At 49.4% G+C, this 15045-nt stretch overlaps 2 protein-coding genes across 2 annotated transcripts in view; one reads left to right on the top strand and one right to left on the bottom strand.

Moving 5' to 3' along the window:
• Positions 1-302, bottom strand: part of LOC110335213 (serum amyloid A-5 protein-like) — a 2786-nt gene extending 2484 nt beyond the window's left edge. The window contains exon 1 of the mRNA XM_021217279.2: positions 96-302. Coding sequence (XP_021072938.1) covers positions 96-302 — 207 coding nt within the window. The remainder of the gene's footprint in view (positions 1-95) is intronic.
• A 7207-nt stretch (positions 303-7509) lies between these two features.
• LOC110320235 (serum amyloid A-1 protein) lies at positions 7510-11610 on the top strand. Its single transcript, XM_029531300.1, has 6 exons — positions 7510-7678; positions 8101-8195; positions 9232-9370; positions 9589-9683; positions 10720-10858; positions 11269-11610. Exons 2-6 carry the CDS (start codon positions 8105-8107, stop codon positions 11405-11407), a joined length of 603 nt encoding a protein of 200 aa, XP_029387160.1. The 5' UTR covers positions 7510-7678; positions 8101-8104; the 3' UTR covers positions 11408-11610.
• Positions 11611-15045: the final 3435 nt, after the last annotated feature.

Genomic DNA, 15045 nt, shown 5'->3' with positions numbered 1-15045 from the left:
CTGGCACACACCCCACAAGTGAGCAGAAGCCAGGAGGTTCCCCTGAGAGGAAGCACAGCAAACAATCAGTTTCTGTGCCCGGGTCTGCCTCTCACCTGGTGGCTGCTGGGCAGAGCTGGTGGTCTGTGGCTGTAGGTGAGGGGAGGCAGGCATTTATGCTGAGCCTCCCTGCTCAGGTGAGGGGCCAGGGCAGCCTGGCACCGCCCTTGGGAAACTCCAGGCGGGCCATTTCTTGTAAAGACTGTGACAGAAATCTTCCCGGTGCCCTGTGAGCTCTTCATCCACAGGTCACTGTTCCTCATTGTGCAATGGGAGCACACGGGACAGTTTTCTGTCCTGTGGCAGTTGTCTGGGGCATAGTAGCTTGGAGTTAATACTGAGGGGAGAGAGTGTACCGAGAGGAAGGCAGTGTGCATCTCGGGAGTGGATCAGGTGTCTTGGGAGGGGATTGGGGCTCATAAGCCAGCATTCAGAGCTGTTACTGCTGAGAACCCTTGGCTTGCCAGTCAATGCTCAGGCTGTCCTGGGTTTTGTTTTGTTTTGGTTTGCTTTGGTGTTTGTTTGTTTGTTTGTTTTCAATGACACTTTAAACATTTGCTTCTTTCTTTCTGTCTGTCTGTCTGTCTGTCTGTCTGTCTGTCTGTCTGTCTGTCTCTCCTTCTCTCTTTCTGTCTCTGTGCTGCCCTTTCAAGGGACCTGAGTTTAGGATTTTATACAATAAAATGACTAAAACACCAACTACCGTATTACTGAGCTCTGAGCTCCTTAGTGAACATTTTGTGCACAGTCCACACTAATATGGAGAGAGGAGGGCTAAATCAGCCTTGCGATTATGCAACAATTATGCATAATAAATTCCTAAACTGAAAAAATATTAAACATCACTATAAAACTAACATTTAATTAATTAATTAATTAAGGTTTTTTTTGAGACAGATTATTTGTATAACAGCTCTGGCATTTCTAGAATTCTCTTTGTAGACCTGGCTGCCCTCAAACTCACGGAAATGTCCCTGCTTTTGCCACCCTAGTGCTGGGATTAGAGGTGTGAGCCACCGTGCCTGTCTGAGTTTAAACATTTTTACTATAACCCCAAGGAATATACAGTGCAGAGATGACCAAGGAAAAATGCATATGTAGAGTTTATTGCTGTTCAAACTGAAGGAGCCAAGTGAATATTTACTGTTTTCATACAGAGGTCCCTGTGTACCAGGCTCCAAAGCTGGAAGTGATTCAATTCTCAGAACAGGGACATGTGGGTCATTGGCGTGTGGTGCCTTTCCTTATGATGTGACATCATGCCGTGTGTGTGTGTGTGTGTGTGTGTGTGTGTGTGTGTGTCCAACAGACTGTAATGTTTCGTGCCGTTAACATTCGGAAATACTGTCTTCTCTCCTCTGCTGCACACACTCCTAAGGCATGGCAGCCTCTCCCTCATTGGGTCCCAAGCCTGGGAATCCTAAATTCCACCTCTCTCTCCTCCTCAGCTATTGGCTGCTGCCATCTTTATTTACCAATTAGAATGAACTGGGGCAGGTTCCCAGAAGCTCTCAGCTCAGTTTGGGGCCAATTAGCATTAGAATACAAGCAGCTACAGCTAAGCTAGAAGTAAAAAGAAGCTTGCTTCCTGTGCGGTATGCTGAGTACTTCTCAGAGGCTAGCGGGAAGGATTTTGATTTTTTTTTTTTTTAAACAAAACAAAACAAAACAAACAAACAAAAAAACCCCACAGAAGACATGATAAACGTTAGAAGAGGTAAGTATACTTATCTCGATGAAAAGGCGCAGTGGCCATGGAGTACGTGGCCCTCCTTACATGTCACAGTTGTAGTAATTTCAAGAAGGGGATGCAGAAAGAAAGCAAACACGTGTCTGCCTCTGCCCTGTTTCCGCCTGCTCGCAGACACCATCCTCAAGATCTTTACAATTCCTCAGTGGCTTTTGAGTTTTCTCCTTTGCTCTCAACCAGTCAAGGAGGAGTAACAGCCAACTGTGGAGACCTGAGGCAGGGGTGGCACCATGTGTCAGGTCCTGTGGAGACCTGAGGCAGGGGGGACACCGTGTGCCAGGGCCATGAATGAGGAGGTGGCTTCACTCACAAGCAGCACCCAAGCCTCCATGCTGGCTTCAGAGGCTGCTCAAGTTGCTCCCCGCACTGTCTCTCTCCACTCACTCCACTCATCCTTCAAGCTCCAACCTCACTGACCTTCTGTGTGTTTGAAACCCCCGTCACTAGGCACACCCTACCCAGGGGCCCTTGGCTTATCAGCTTCTTCCCCGTGGAAGGTGCTTCCCTGTGTATTTTTGTATCAGGGCTCTGAGCAGAGCCCCATCAGGCATCCAGGTGTTGGAAGTTCCAGAACTGCTAACGTTGCTAGCAACTAACACTGCTAGGGTCGTTTGCAGCATATATGTTGGAAGGTATTTTTCTTTTTTTAAAACATTATTTTATTAGATATTTTCTTCATTTACATTTCAAATGCTATCACGAACGTCCCCTATACCCTCCCCCCACCCTGCTCTCCTACCCACCCACTCCCACTTCTTGGCCCTGGCATTCCCCTCTATGGGGCATATAAAGTTTGCAAGACCAAGGGGCCTCTCTCCCAATCATGGCTGACTAGGTCATCTTCTGCTACATATGCAGCTAGAGACACGAGCTCTGGGGGTGCTGGTTAGTTCATATTGTTGTTCCACCTATAGGGTTGCAGGCCCCTTCAGCTCCTTGGGTACTTTCTCCAGCTCCTCCACTGGGGGCCCTGTGTTCCATTCAATAGCTGACTGTGTGCATCCACTTCTGTGTTTGTCAGGCACTGGCATAGCCTCACAAGAGGCAGGAATTTTTCTGCTTTCCAGTGAAGGTTGGGGAGCAGTAGAGGGTTTTGTCTATAAACTGCAAACAGATGTCTTGCTCTCTACATTTTACTGAACAGATATTCAACAGCAGAAGTGAATGGTAAGTGTATCCGAATATAGATTCTTGGGCCATATCTAGAAGGCCCTAGGTTGGCATGTTTGGTGACTCCCCAGGAAGGTCTGAATTTGAAAATGTGGTTTATAAGTTGCCTCTAAAGAGAACATTGGTGTGATGTAAAAGAAGCTGATAAAGAATTTGCCAGGGAATCAAAATAGGTCAATTTAAAAAGACTGCATTCTGTCAGAAGAGGAGCCCAAAGCCCAAGGGAAAGGCCGCTTTGTTTTTGTTTTGTTTTGTTTTGTTTTGTTTCTCATAGAGGAAATGGATAGAAATGAAGGAGAACATCACACAGAGCCTCCAGCGCTGGTGATACAGTAACTGTAAAGTGTAGGTGAGCATGACCCTGAAATAAATGAGTGCTGTGCAGGAAAGCATGGCCAGGATGAGAGGACATGGAGCTAAGCAAAGCAGGGAGGGCTTCAGCACACTGGACAGGGGCAGCAGCCTGGCGGCAAGTGTGGGCCGCGAGGAATGCTGGGAGACACTCCAGGCGCCATTGGATGTGAGATGAAACCGTCCGATGCCTTCTGATCTCCAAGGAGTGTTCAATCTACAATGAACAGGAGGCTAGAGACGGTGGAAGGCAAAGCCATGTTAGTGTGTATGATGCAGAGCTATATATTGGACAGGGGTGTTTACATATCTAAAAGAGAGATGTTTAGAACTGAGAAGTTTCTGAAGTTGTCAGACAGCGTGCAAATGTGATTTGAGAGGGCTTCCTAAGCCAGGTCCACTTTCAAGATCTCTATTGCACACTCAACTCATGATTTCTCCAGGAGAAGGGCACTTTCTTTGTGAATAAATAAATAGAGTCATAGCCAAAGTTATTACTCCTAAGGATGACACAGTTACTCAAGTATAAAAATAAGCTTCCTCCAGCCTCCAGCCTGACAGAGAGGCTGGAGAGGGCTAGATGGGTTCTCAAAGGCCAGCACTCAGGACACACCATGCTCTTTCTGGTAACTCACACCCCTTGAGAAGGGTTTATGGAAACTCCAGGGTGGATGATTTGGTTTGGGAGAAAGCCATGGATCACAACAATACCAACATCTGGCAGCAGAAGCCTGGACATTGTCCCATGTCACCTCAACACACTGATCTCTAAGAGAAAGTCCTGTTACAAAATCCTGGAGGCTCTTCCCAGGAGAGGCCATGACCCTGCCTGAGTTTCCATTATAGACCCTAAAAATCTAGATGTCTGGACTTGGAAACTGTGTAGCCTTGAGGCGAAGCGCCACCTTGGCACTAAGACCTCAAATGACTCCAGCTCCGACCTATATGGATGCTGTGGAAAGCACTCCGTGTTCCGGAGGAGAGAAGATGAGAGCTAAGGAAGTGTGCAATGGGACATGGCACAATTTCTATTTAGTCATGTTCCTTTACTGAAGTGGATCCTCGAACCATGTAATACAGTAGATGTATATGTATCAATCGTCCTTATCAAACCTACCCTGTAAACATATGGGCTACATTACCACTTTTATGTATCCAAGATTGAGCTGAAGAAATCTAAAGACCCCTCCACAAATCTGAACCAGGTTAGTCCATCTACTAACGTGCTGTGCTTGCAGAGCTAGCTGGGGACACATGTCCTAAGAACAGTTTGTAAGTTAGTGGACATACCACAAGAACCTTCAGGAACATATGCAGTTTTGGGTAGGATCACCAATAATAGGAATTTAGCCATGAACTGCATAAAGCTTAAACGTAAGATCACCCACATGGAGCCTTGCAGATATACATTTAGCAATGACTCATAGAATCTGACTCCGCAGAGTCCTGAAGCCTTGGCCTTCCATCACGATGCCCCTTTCTTGCATCACCACAGCCACCACACACTGCCACTAAGCAGCAAGTGTCTAACCAACCCAAGAGACTGCCAAGGCCAAAAAAACTGTCTCATGTGTTCCCATTGCACAATTAGGGAAAGTGGCTGGGGATGAAGAGCTCACTGGGCACCGGGAAGATTTCTGCAGTCTTTACAAGAAATGACCTGCTGGGGGTTTCCCCAGACACCATGCACAGTTATATCATTTTATTGTATAAAGAGCATCAATGGGTTGCTGAATGTTTTCAAGAGGATGTGAAAACATTTATAAAGCTTGACAAAACTAGGATATATTTTTATAGTTGTGTATATTTCTTATTGTTACTTATGTGTACATATGTGTGTCCCTGTGAGTTTGTCTGCATCATATACATGTAGAGGCCCATAGAGTATTTCGATCCTTTGAAACTGAGTTAGGGGCAGTTGTGGGATGTCTGAGGTGGGTGATGGGAAGCAAACTCAGGTCCCATGAAAGGGCAGCACATACCCCCCACTGCCGGGCCATCTCTACAGCTCAAGACTATTATTTTCTTATTTTGTGAAATAGTGAAAATAATTGGTGCTCAAATAGTTGCTATGTCTCATCACAAAAAGTTCTCCCAAACATGCTCAAGGGATGGCTTAGATTCAGGCTCTGAGGGTTCACCTATTTGTACTATTTGCTTATTTATTGGTCCCTGCAATGTAAGCACTATGAGGCTGGATCTTTGGTACAGGAGATGTGTCAGCCTAGTGGACACCTCTGGAAGTACCATTAGTGCAGACATGTCATCCCAGGTGATATGGCAGGCACCACACATCAGTCACAAGGATATAATGTAGCCCCAACCACTGCTGTCACTGTGAAGTTACAATGTTAAAACTCCTTAGAATCATCAACTAAACCAAAGTCTCAGAAGGTAACTAGACTGGAGCAAGCTTTGGTGTTTGGTTTTTATTTTCTGAAACTTTAACATCTAAAAAATAAGGTAAACTGGTCAGATTTGTAACTTGCAAGACAGGTCACATTGGCCATAACTGACCTCATTCATTTGCTACCTGTAGCAGGGCAGTGGTGGAGCACACCTTTAATCCCAGCACTTGGGAGGCAGAGGCAGGCGGATTTCTGAGTTTGAGGCCAGCCTGGTCTACAAAGTGAGTTCCAGGACAGCCAGGGCTACACAGAGAAACCCTATCTCGAAAAAACAAAACAAAAACACCAGTAGGGCTGGTGAGATGGCTCAGCAGGTCAGAGCACTGACTGCTCTTCCAAAGGTCCTGATCCCAGCAAGCATATGGTGGCTCACAACCATCAGTAGTGAGATCTGACGCCCTCTTCTGGTGCATCTGAAGACAGCTACAGTGTACTTAGATATCACAATAAATCTTTGGGCCGAAGCAAGCATGGATTGAATGATCAGGACCGACTGGAGTGAACAGGGTTGACCTGGGTGAGCAGAGCTCCTAAAATTCAATTCCCAACAACCCCATGAAGGCTCACCACCATCTGTACAGCTCCAGCGTACTCACATACTTAAAACAAAAAAATCTAAAAAAAAAAAAAAGGCATCTGTAAAGTCAAATACACTCTTGATACCCCTCTCATCTCCTTCAAAGCTGGGGAGTTTGAAAGTCTGTTTCTCATTCATACCAAGAGAGAAGAGCAGGACGACAGGGGTGTGAATGGCAGAAAAGGGAGAATAAATGAGCTTGTCTGCTGGGATGAACAGAGCCCAGCAAAGGGAGGAAGAACAAGAACCTGGTTTCAGGCAGAGAATCAGCCTGCCTCCTCCATCAATCTTCAGTTGGTAATGGCGTCATCTTGTCTAGACTGGCTGGGGTATCGAGAATCCTCTCCCTAGAATGTTTCTGGTTAAGAAGCACAGGACAGATTGTTTTCTGGATGGCAGCTCCGTGTGACAGACTGGTGTGACACCATCCCTCATCTGAGAGTAAAGCACAAGGGAGACAGAGCCCTGGAAGTTACCCTCAGCTTACACTGCCTGGCCCAGCCTTCCCCTGGGTGCTGGTCCTTTGAGACACACTGCTTCCTCCCTTCCTTCCACTTGTGTGGGAGTTTCTTACTCCCATAAGCCTTGGCACTAATTTCATGATTCTAGGATTGCACTAAGGAAGAAGTAGAGCACTTCTAATGCCTGTTCTCTGTGGGGCCAGTGTAATTCATCTCCTTGTCACACTAACAAGCGGGGGGGGGGGGCGGGTAGAGGTGTCGTCCCCAAGAGCTGAGAACTTATGCTGGTAAAATGCTAGTAGAAGCCTCTTCAGAAACACACATTGTCTGCTGGGGCTGGCTGCTCAGTTTTGCAATTCTGGTTTAGACATGAATTCAAAGAAATTTAAGATCAGCCAGGGAATGGTGAAGCATGCCTTTAATCAGAACTGGGGGGAGGGGGGACTGAGGGGTGTGTGAGGCAGGCACATCTTTAAGTTTGAGGACAGCCTGGTCTACAGAGTGAGTTCCAGGACAGCCAGGGCTACATGGAGAAACCCTGTCAAAATAAATCAAAGAGAGTGAAATTGGGGAGGGGGAACAGAGACAGACAGAAAGAGAGACACACACTACCTTCCTCTTGACACCCTCTCTCCCCTCAGTATTGACCCCAGGCTACCACGCCCCAGACAACTGCCACGGCAGGGAAAACAGTCCCGTGTGCTCCCATTGCACAATGAGGGACAATGACCTGTGGATAAAGAGCTCACAGGGCACCAGGAAGATTTCTGTTGCAGGCTTTACAAGAAATGGCCCGCCTGGAGTTTCCCAAGGGCGGTGCCAGGCTGCCCTAGCCCCTCACCTGAGCAGGGAGGCTCAGCATAAATGCCTGCCTCCCCTCACCTACAGCCACAGACCACCAGCTCTGCCCAGCAGCCACCAGGTGAGAGGCAGACCCGGGCACAGAAACTGATTGTTTGCTGTGCTTCCTCTCANGGGAANCTCCTGGCTTCTGCTCACTTGTGGGGTGTGTGCCAGGCTGAGGGGACACATGGGAAATGCTTCCTACTNAATCAGAGGCCCCTGGAGGAAGTGGCAACCTGGGTGGTCCCTGCCCTCCAGCCCCCTCACTGCTGCCAGCCTGCCTTCCTAGACAGAGGTAGTTGAGCAGGCAGGATGGATGGATCAGAACTGAGGCCTTGGGGCTCTGAGAGGCTGGGTGGGGAGCCTGCTGAGAGGTCTCAGGTGGCACTGCTAGGACACACATGAGCAGCAGTAGGAAATGAGCAGAGCCTGTGTGGATGAAAGGCCAAGGGCGAGGTGCCAGCCTGTGAGGGTCTCCTGCAGCCTCTCNTCTCACCCCAGCAGGATGAAGCTTCTCACCAGCCTGTTCTTCTGCTCCCTGCTCCTGGGTGTCTGCCATGGAGGCTTTTTTTCATTTATGGGCGAGGCTGTCCAAGGTAAGCTGAGAGGGACACCACCTCTGGGGTGTCCTGAGCATTCGGGGGTGGGGGGTGGGAGTGGACTCATGGTTCTGCCTGGCTGGAAGGACCAGGGGCTCCTGCAAGACCTCCTGCTATGCACTGTATACAGCAGGAGGCAGAGCAGGATTATGACCCAGGAGTGCTGGAGGCCGATCTGGTCTGACTGACAAGTCCGCCTGACAATTCCTAACTTCCTTTGTGAAGAACATGAGTTACTGGTGGCATGACCTAAAGAGCTGTGATTGCTCAGAGGTCCAGACAGTCCTCCCTGCACCTAGAGTCTCAGGACTGGCTTTGCATGTGGCCCCGCATGGAGACTCTCGGTGTCTCCTCGGGAAGTCAGAACTTGCACCCACAGCTGAGTCCATTGCTCCTAAGCTTCCCCAAGACAGCACAGGACCCATGCATTCTACTCAAAGGGCAGAGTCAGCAGGTCACGGTGGTGCGCATGCTCTGTCAGGACAGAGTCTGGGAATCAGAGCAGATGCTCTCTCTATGCAGCCCTCCTCTGCCTTCTGTCACCTCATGATGGAACTTCCTAGATTAGGGGATCTACATCCACAGCACTGTCCCTTGCCTGCATGCAGTGTGCTCACTGTGGGACATTGTCAATGGCTGTAGGACAATAGGTGGCTCTACTAGGGAAATGTGCTGTGGGGTCTGTGGTAGGAGCTGGGAAGCAAGGAAGTGGTTACCCTGTGGTAAACATCTCCCAGGGCTGCAGCTGGCAGGCCCTGATATGTGGTGACACTGCCCTGCCTCTGAGGTATGCTTCCCCTCTGGTGAGGGGCAGCACTATGGGCAGAAAAACAAACACAGACCAGGGAAGATGCTCTAATGGCTCTCCTGAGTTACTCGGAGAAGCCAGAGGGGACCAGAGATGATCTTCCATTTCATGCTCTCAAGCTGCTCTGAGCACAGCCTCAGGCCAGGAGTGCTTTCAATGCCTCTGTCCTCTCACAGGCATGGGCGGAGTCTTTAGGGTCCTGTCCCTGTGGTCTTTCCCATGCAGGGTCTTGGGACATGTGGCGAGCCTACTCTGACATGAAGGAAGCTAACTGGAAAAACTCAGACAAATACTTCCATGCTCGGGGGAACTATGATGCTGCCCAAAGGGGTCCCGGGGGAGCCTGGGCTGCTGAGAAAATCAGGTAAAACAGAAGGCTGGGTAGCAGGGCTTGACTCTTCTGGGGAAAGCAGTGGCAGGTGAGCTGTGGGGAAGATCCTGCCACTCGGAGGTCCCTTGTCCTCTTGCTCACAAGGCTAGTGTGGCTATCCATGCCCAGTGTCTGCCCTGGGCTGTGTGCGGAGCTAGNAGGGCGAGGTGCCAGCCTGTGAGGGTCTCCTGCAGCCTCTCTTCTCACCCCAGCAGGATGAAGCTTCTCACCAGCCTGTTCTTCTGCTCCCTGCTCCTGGGTGTCTGCCATGGAGGCTTTTTTTCATTTATGGGCGAGGCTGTCCAAGGTAAGCTGAGAGGGACACCACCTCTGGGGTGTCCTGAGCATTCGGGGGTGGGGGGTGGGAGTGGACTCATGGTTCTGCCTGGCTGGAAGGACCAGGGGCTCCTGCAAGACCTCCTGCTATGCACTGTATACAGCAGGAGGCAGAGCAGGATTATGACCCAGGAGTGCTGGAGGCCGATCTGGTCTGACTGACAAGTCCGCCTGACAATTCCTAACTTCCTTTGTGAAGAACATGAGTTACTGGTGGCATGACCTAAAGAGCTGTGATTGCTCAGAGGTCCAGACAGTCCTCCCTGCACCTAGAGTCTCAGGACTGGCTTTGCATGTGGCCCCGCATGGAGACTCTCGGTGTCTCCTCGGGAAGTCAGAACTTGCACCCACAGCTGAGTCCATTGCTCCTAAGCTTCCCCAAGACAGCACAGGACCCATGCATTCTACTCAAAGGGCAGAGTCAGCAGGTCACGGTGGTGCGCATGCTCTGTCAGGACAGAGTCTGGGAATCAGAGCAGATGCTCTCTCTATGCAGCCCTCCTCTGCCTTCTGTCACCTCATGATGGAACTTCCTAGATTAGGGGATCTACATCCACAGCACTGTCCCTTGCCTGCATGCAGTGTGCTCACTGTGGGACATTGTCAATGGCTGTAGGACAATAGGTGGCTCTACTAGGGAAATGTGCTGTGGGGTCTGTGGTAGGAGCTGGGAAGCAAGGAAGTGGTTACCCTGTGGTAAACATCTCCCAGGGCTGCAGCTGGCAGGCCCTGATATGTGGTGACACTGCCCTGCCTCTGAGGTATGCTTCCCCTCTGGTGAGGGGCAGCACTATGGGCAGAAAAACAAACACAGACCAGGGAAGATGCTCTAATGGCTCTCCTGAGTTACTCGGAGAAGCCAGAGGGGACCAGAGATGATCTTCCATTTCATGCTCTCAAGCTGCTCTGAGCACAGCCTCAGGCCAGGAGTGCTTTCAATGCCTCTGTCCTCTCACAGGCATGGGCGGAGTCTTTAGGGTCCTGTCCCTGTGGTCTTTCCCATGCAGGGTCTTGGGACATGTGGCGAGCCTACTCTGACATGAAGGAAGCTAACTGGAAAAACTCAGACAAATACTTCCATGCTCGGGGGAACTATGATGCTGCCCAAAGGGGTCCCGGGGGAGCCTGGGCTGCTGAGAAAATCAGGTAAAACAGAAGGCTGGGTAGCAGGGCTTGACTCTTCTGGGGAAAGCAGTGGCAGGTGAGCTGTGGGGAAGATCCTGCCACTCGGAGGTCCCTTGTCCTCTTGCTCACAAGGCTAGTGTGGCTATCCATGCCCAGTGTCTGCCCTGGGCTGTGTGCGGAGCTAGCACACACTCATGCTCTGTGAGCCTGCTCCCAAATGTAGACAGGGAGGGACTTTCAGCCCCGTGTTTCTGGCTGTGTTTATCTAGTGTGAGGGCACCAGCCTGGGCTGCCCACCGTCTCAGCTTCTCCTTCCTGGTCCTTTCTGGTTCCTCCTGAAGCCAGCCCATGCAAAGGGGAGAACTGGGAGGATGGACTGTGTCCACACAGCTTGGTGACTGACNGATCTCCTGTGTGTCTGCTTCTCCTAGTGATGCTCGAGAGGGCATTCAGTCATTCTTCGGCAGAGGACACGAGGATACCATGGCTGACCAGGAAGCCAACAGACATGGCCGCAGTGGCAAGGACCCCAATCACTACAGACCTGCTGGCCTGCCTGACAAATACTGATCGTCCTCCTATTAGCTCAGGAGGTTGTGCTGGGGGCCTGAGGGCGGGGGCTGGGCTTCTTCCTACCTAGGAACCCTGAAGATGCTCTCTGGGAAAACATAGGATACCTCTCATGTGTGTACCACACAGGGGTTTCAGAACTGTGCTACTCTCGCAGTAGTAACCACTCGATGAGGAGAGGGTAATAAACAAGAACTTGGAAGTGGATCTGAGCTGTGTATCTGTCATTGAAGGAAGCTTCTGGGAACACTCGGGGCAGACACCCCTCTTCTAGACTCTGACATAAGTCGCTCTAGCCTCTTTCTGGTGCCCTGTGCCTGTGTGTGTTTGTTGTGATTCCTGGGCCTTTCTGTGTCCAGTTCCCCACTCCCTGTCATGCGCGTGCACTTTCCTGTTCCTGTGCCCAAGCCTTAGTTCTCAGAGGTGCTGCCTCCAGGGACCACGGCCCCACCCATGGGAGCCCTCATACCTGGGTGCGCTGCAGCTGTCCGTGTGATCCTGCTCCTTCCTCTACAACACTCAACCCCAAGGCCTCACACCTCCTCCACCCTAAGAAATCCTGAGGAGAGCTTTCCTCTTGTTTTAGGATTGTTGTCGCTGTGAGGAAACACCATGACCAAAGCATCCTGGAGAGCAAAGGGTTTATTTGACTTGCACATGTCTGCTCAGGATTAGGGAATAAGCAGAGTCTCTTGTATGTGATAGTTTTGACTGGGCAAGTCCTCTGCAGTAGAAAATGGTGCTGCTGAACCCTTTCAAAGAACAACCAAGCCAACCTTTTGTTTTTCCTTACTAGGGAAATCTAGTAAACCCTAGATTTATCTGTGACCTTGATATTAAAGAGCTTTCAGTCTTCTGGTCCTTGTCATAGAGAACCTAGGACAGCATCCAGACAGTGTGAGCTGGTGACTTACAAGATAAAGGACTTGTTAGAATTGAACAGGAGTCTACCCAGGGATGTCAACGTGCATAGAACACACAAGCCCTAGGGGACCCCACTGAGGGACCAGTGCTGGTGTTACTGGACCAGGATCGAAGCTGTGCATCTCCTGTAACATCTCCAAGGCAATCACAGCTCAGGCCCCACTGTTAAGCCGCCATCCACATCAACCAGTAGTCCCCCTGTAGTTCCCTCCATTCTCTACAGGATGTAGCCTGTGATAATGGTACAGGCTGCCTCCATTCCTGGATTGTATTCATCAGTATGGCCTTCTTCTACTGGTCAAAGCAGTTAGTGTAGAAGGCTCTCCTGTTGTGTTGGCAGCAGCTCCATGCATCTGACAGTCACTCTCTCTTTATGGTCCCTGGCAGAACATGCATGCATTCCCATCCTGGTAATTTGGATAAGAAATGTCCCTTACTGGCTGTGGTATTTGACCAGTCAGTCCCTAATTGGAAGTGTTCTTGGGACAGTTGTGGATCCCTTGAGAGTTGGATGTCACTGGGGGGTGTGTGTTATACTCTCATCCCACTTCCTGTTTACTCTCTGCTTCCTGCCTGTCTTTGCACTTCCTGCTCCCTCTGCCATGACAACCTCTTGCTGCTATGCCTTCCCCAGTATAATGGTTTCTCACTCCTCTGGAACTGGAAGTCAAAAGTAAAGCCTTCTTCCATATGTGTCCTTGTTTATTGTGTTTGTCATAGCAACAGAAAGTAACTAAGAACCTGTGTCTCTCACAACACGTTCCTGTTTTGTAACAGACCACAGACTTTGGCACAACTGATGGTGGAAATACCATTCAAGACATAAAACTCAGCGCACTGCCACCATCACCTGCCAAGAGGAATACAAAGACCTAGTCGGCCAAAGTCTGTAGTTCCGGGAATGGCCCTAAATGTACTAACCTTGCTTTTTGGCCTCTTTAGCTTGCTTCATATTAATGGTTCTGGTTAACTGAAGTATGTCAACCAAGCATATGGTCTTTCTCCTCAAAAGCTCACCTTAAGAAATGCTTGGGGCTACACTGTGATCCTGACAACCAAGTGTACTTGCTGGCAATTTGATAAAGATTTTTTTCCTAAATTTTGTTTTTTCATGTGTCAGTGTCTCACTATCAAGACAGAGTCTTATTAAATAACTCTGTCACTCACTGTGACATCTAGGCTGGCCTCAAACTCACAGAGATCCACTTTATCTGCCTCCCAAGTGCAGGATTAAATCATGTTCCCCGCCCAAAACCTGATTTCATAGTGAGGTATTATTGGCTTAAACTTGTGTGTAGTTACTCTTCACTGGTGGGCACCCCACAACAGCCTTAAAGCAGTACGGGAGTGTAGGTGACTATATCACTGGAGAGGCAGTGAGCAGCCAGGGGGACAGAAGGGTGGATACATTGCTGCATGACTTCCTAGGCTGTGGATCACAGTAGGATAGTGGCTGGACACATGAGGCCACATTCCATTCCACCTTTACTGCACAGCATTGTCTCTTTTACTCTAGGACATTGAGTGTCTTCCCAGACCTTCAACATGGAGCACAACAAAAGCCACTCTAGGTCTTACAAACCAAGGTGGCCCTTTACCTCAAGACCATGCTGGTTTCAAGTGCCTGGACTTGTAGATCAGGGCCCTGTTACAAAACAGCAGAGAACATACCCAGTCCTTGCCTGGACACACTCTCTGGTGTTTTGTAACAGGTTCTTCTCTTAGGGATAAGCAAGACTGGGTATGTTGGGGACAATGTCAAGGTGTGTGTGTGTGTGTGTGTGTGTGCCAGAAGTTGGATGACTGTGATCCATGGCCTTTGTCCAACCTAAGGCACCCACCCTAGAATTCCTATAAGCCAGCCACCCTTGATCTTTCCAAGGGGTGAACCAATTACCAGAAAAAGTCATTTATGGAATTCTGAGGTGGAGAGCTAGGGTAGGGAGGACGCTGCCTGAGGGCTGCTGCTGCCCTTGAATGACTCCCACACACCCCCTTATGTCTCTGTAGACTCCCTACAGGGTCTTTGACCAAATGGATTTTGAGATAGATTTATTTTTTCTTTCTGTGTAATAACATCATGCCTAGGACAGGTTTGCTACAGTCTTTCCAGTAGTGACAAGTGCCAACAGGCCCCAAAAACCTGGGCGCTGTCCCGAGGCAAAAAGTTCAAGGAAACTCAGCCTCCTGGAATGGTGGCATTTTATATAACGAATGTTCCAATGTCCTTGCTTTAGTTGGGAAACAGATCCATGTGCCTTCCCTTAATACATAGACTTATCAGATTCTGGGTAGTCAGTCCTTGAGCTGACCCTTGGGTCTAGGCAGTTAGTCACTGCCCTACAAAGGAATTTATCACTCGAGGAAGAAGGAAGTTTGTGATCTAGGAACCAGGGTAGATACTTAGAACCATAGGTAGCCGAGTTACACCCATACACTAGCATTACAATGGCCTAAGGGGAAGGTGGACTATAGGAACTAAGGCAAGGGCATGAAGCCCTTGCCCCCAGCTACTAACTTTAGGTGGAGATCCCAATTGTTAACATTGAGTTTATCCCAATTGTTTCCTGCCAGCCCTTCCAGGTTTGCATTCCTCTGTTTTGTGTACTTACTTCCCTATTTTCTCCTGTATAAATGGTCTGATGCTCAGTTTGAGAATTTGCATTCAGATACCACACTCTCTTGTGTCCGTGTCTGTTTGTCACCCCACATTC

This window comes from Mus pahari, chromosome 1, assembly GCF_900095145.1.
Source record: "Mus pahari chromosome 1, PAHARI_EIJ_v1.1, whole genome shotgun sequence".
Taxonomy (NCBI): domain Eukaryota; kingdom Metazoa; phylum Chordata; class Mammalia; order Rodentia; family Muridae; genus Mus; species Mus pahari.
The sequence above is the reverse complement of the archived record's forward strand: the minus strand, read 5'-3'. Positions and strand labels throughout refer to the sequence as shown.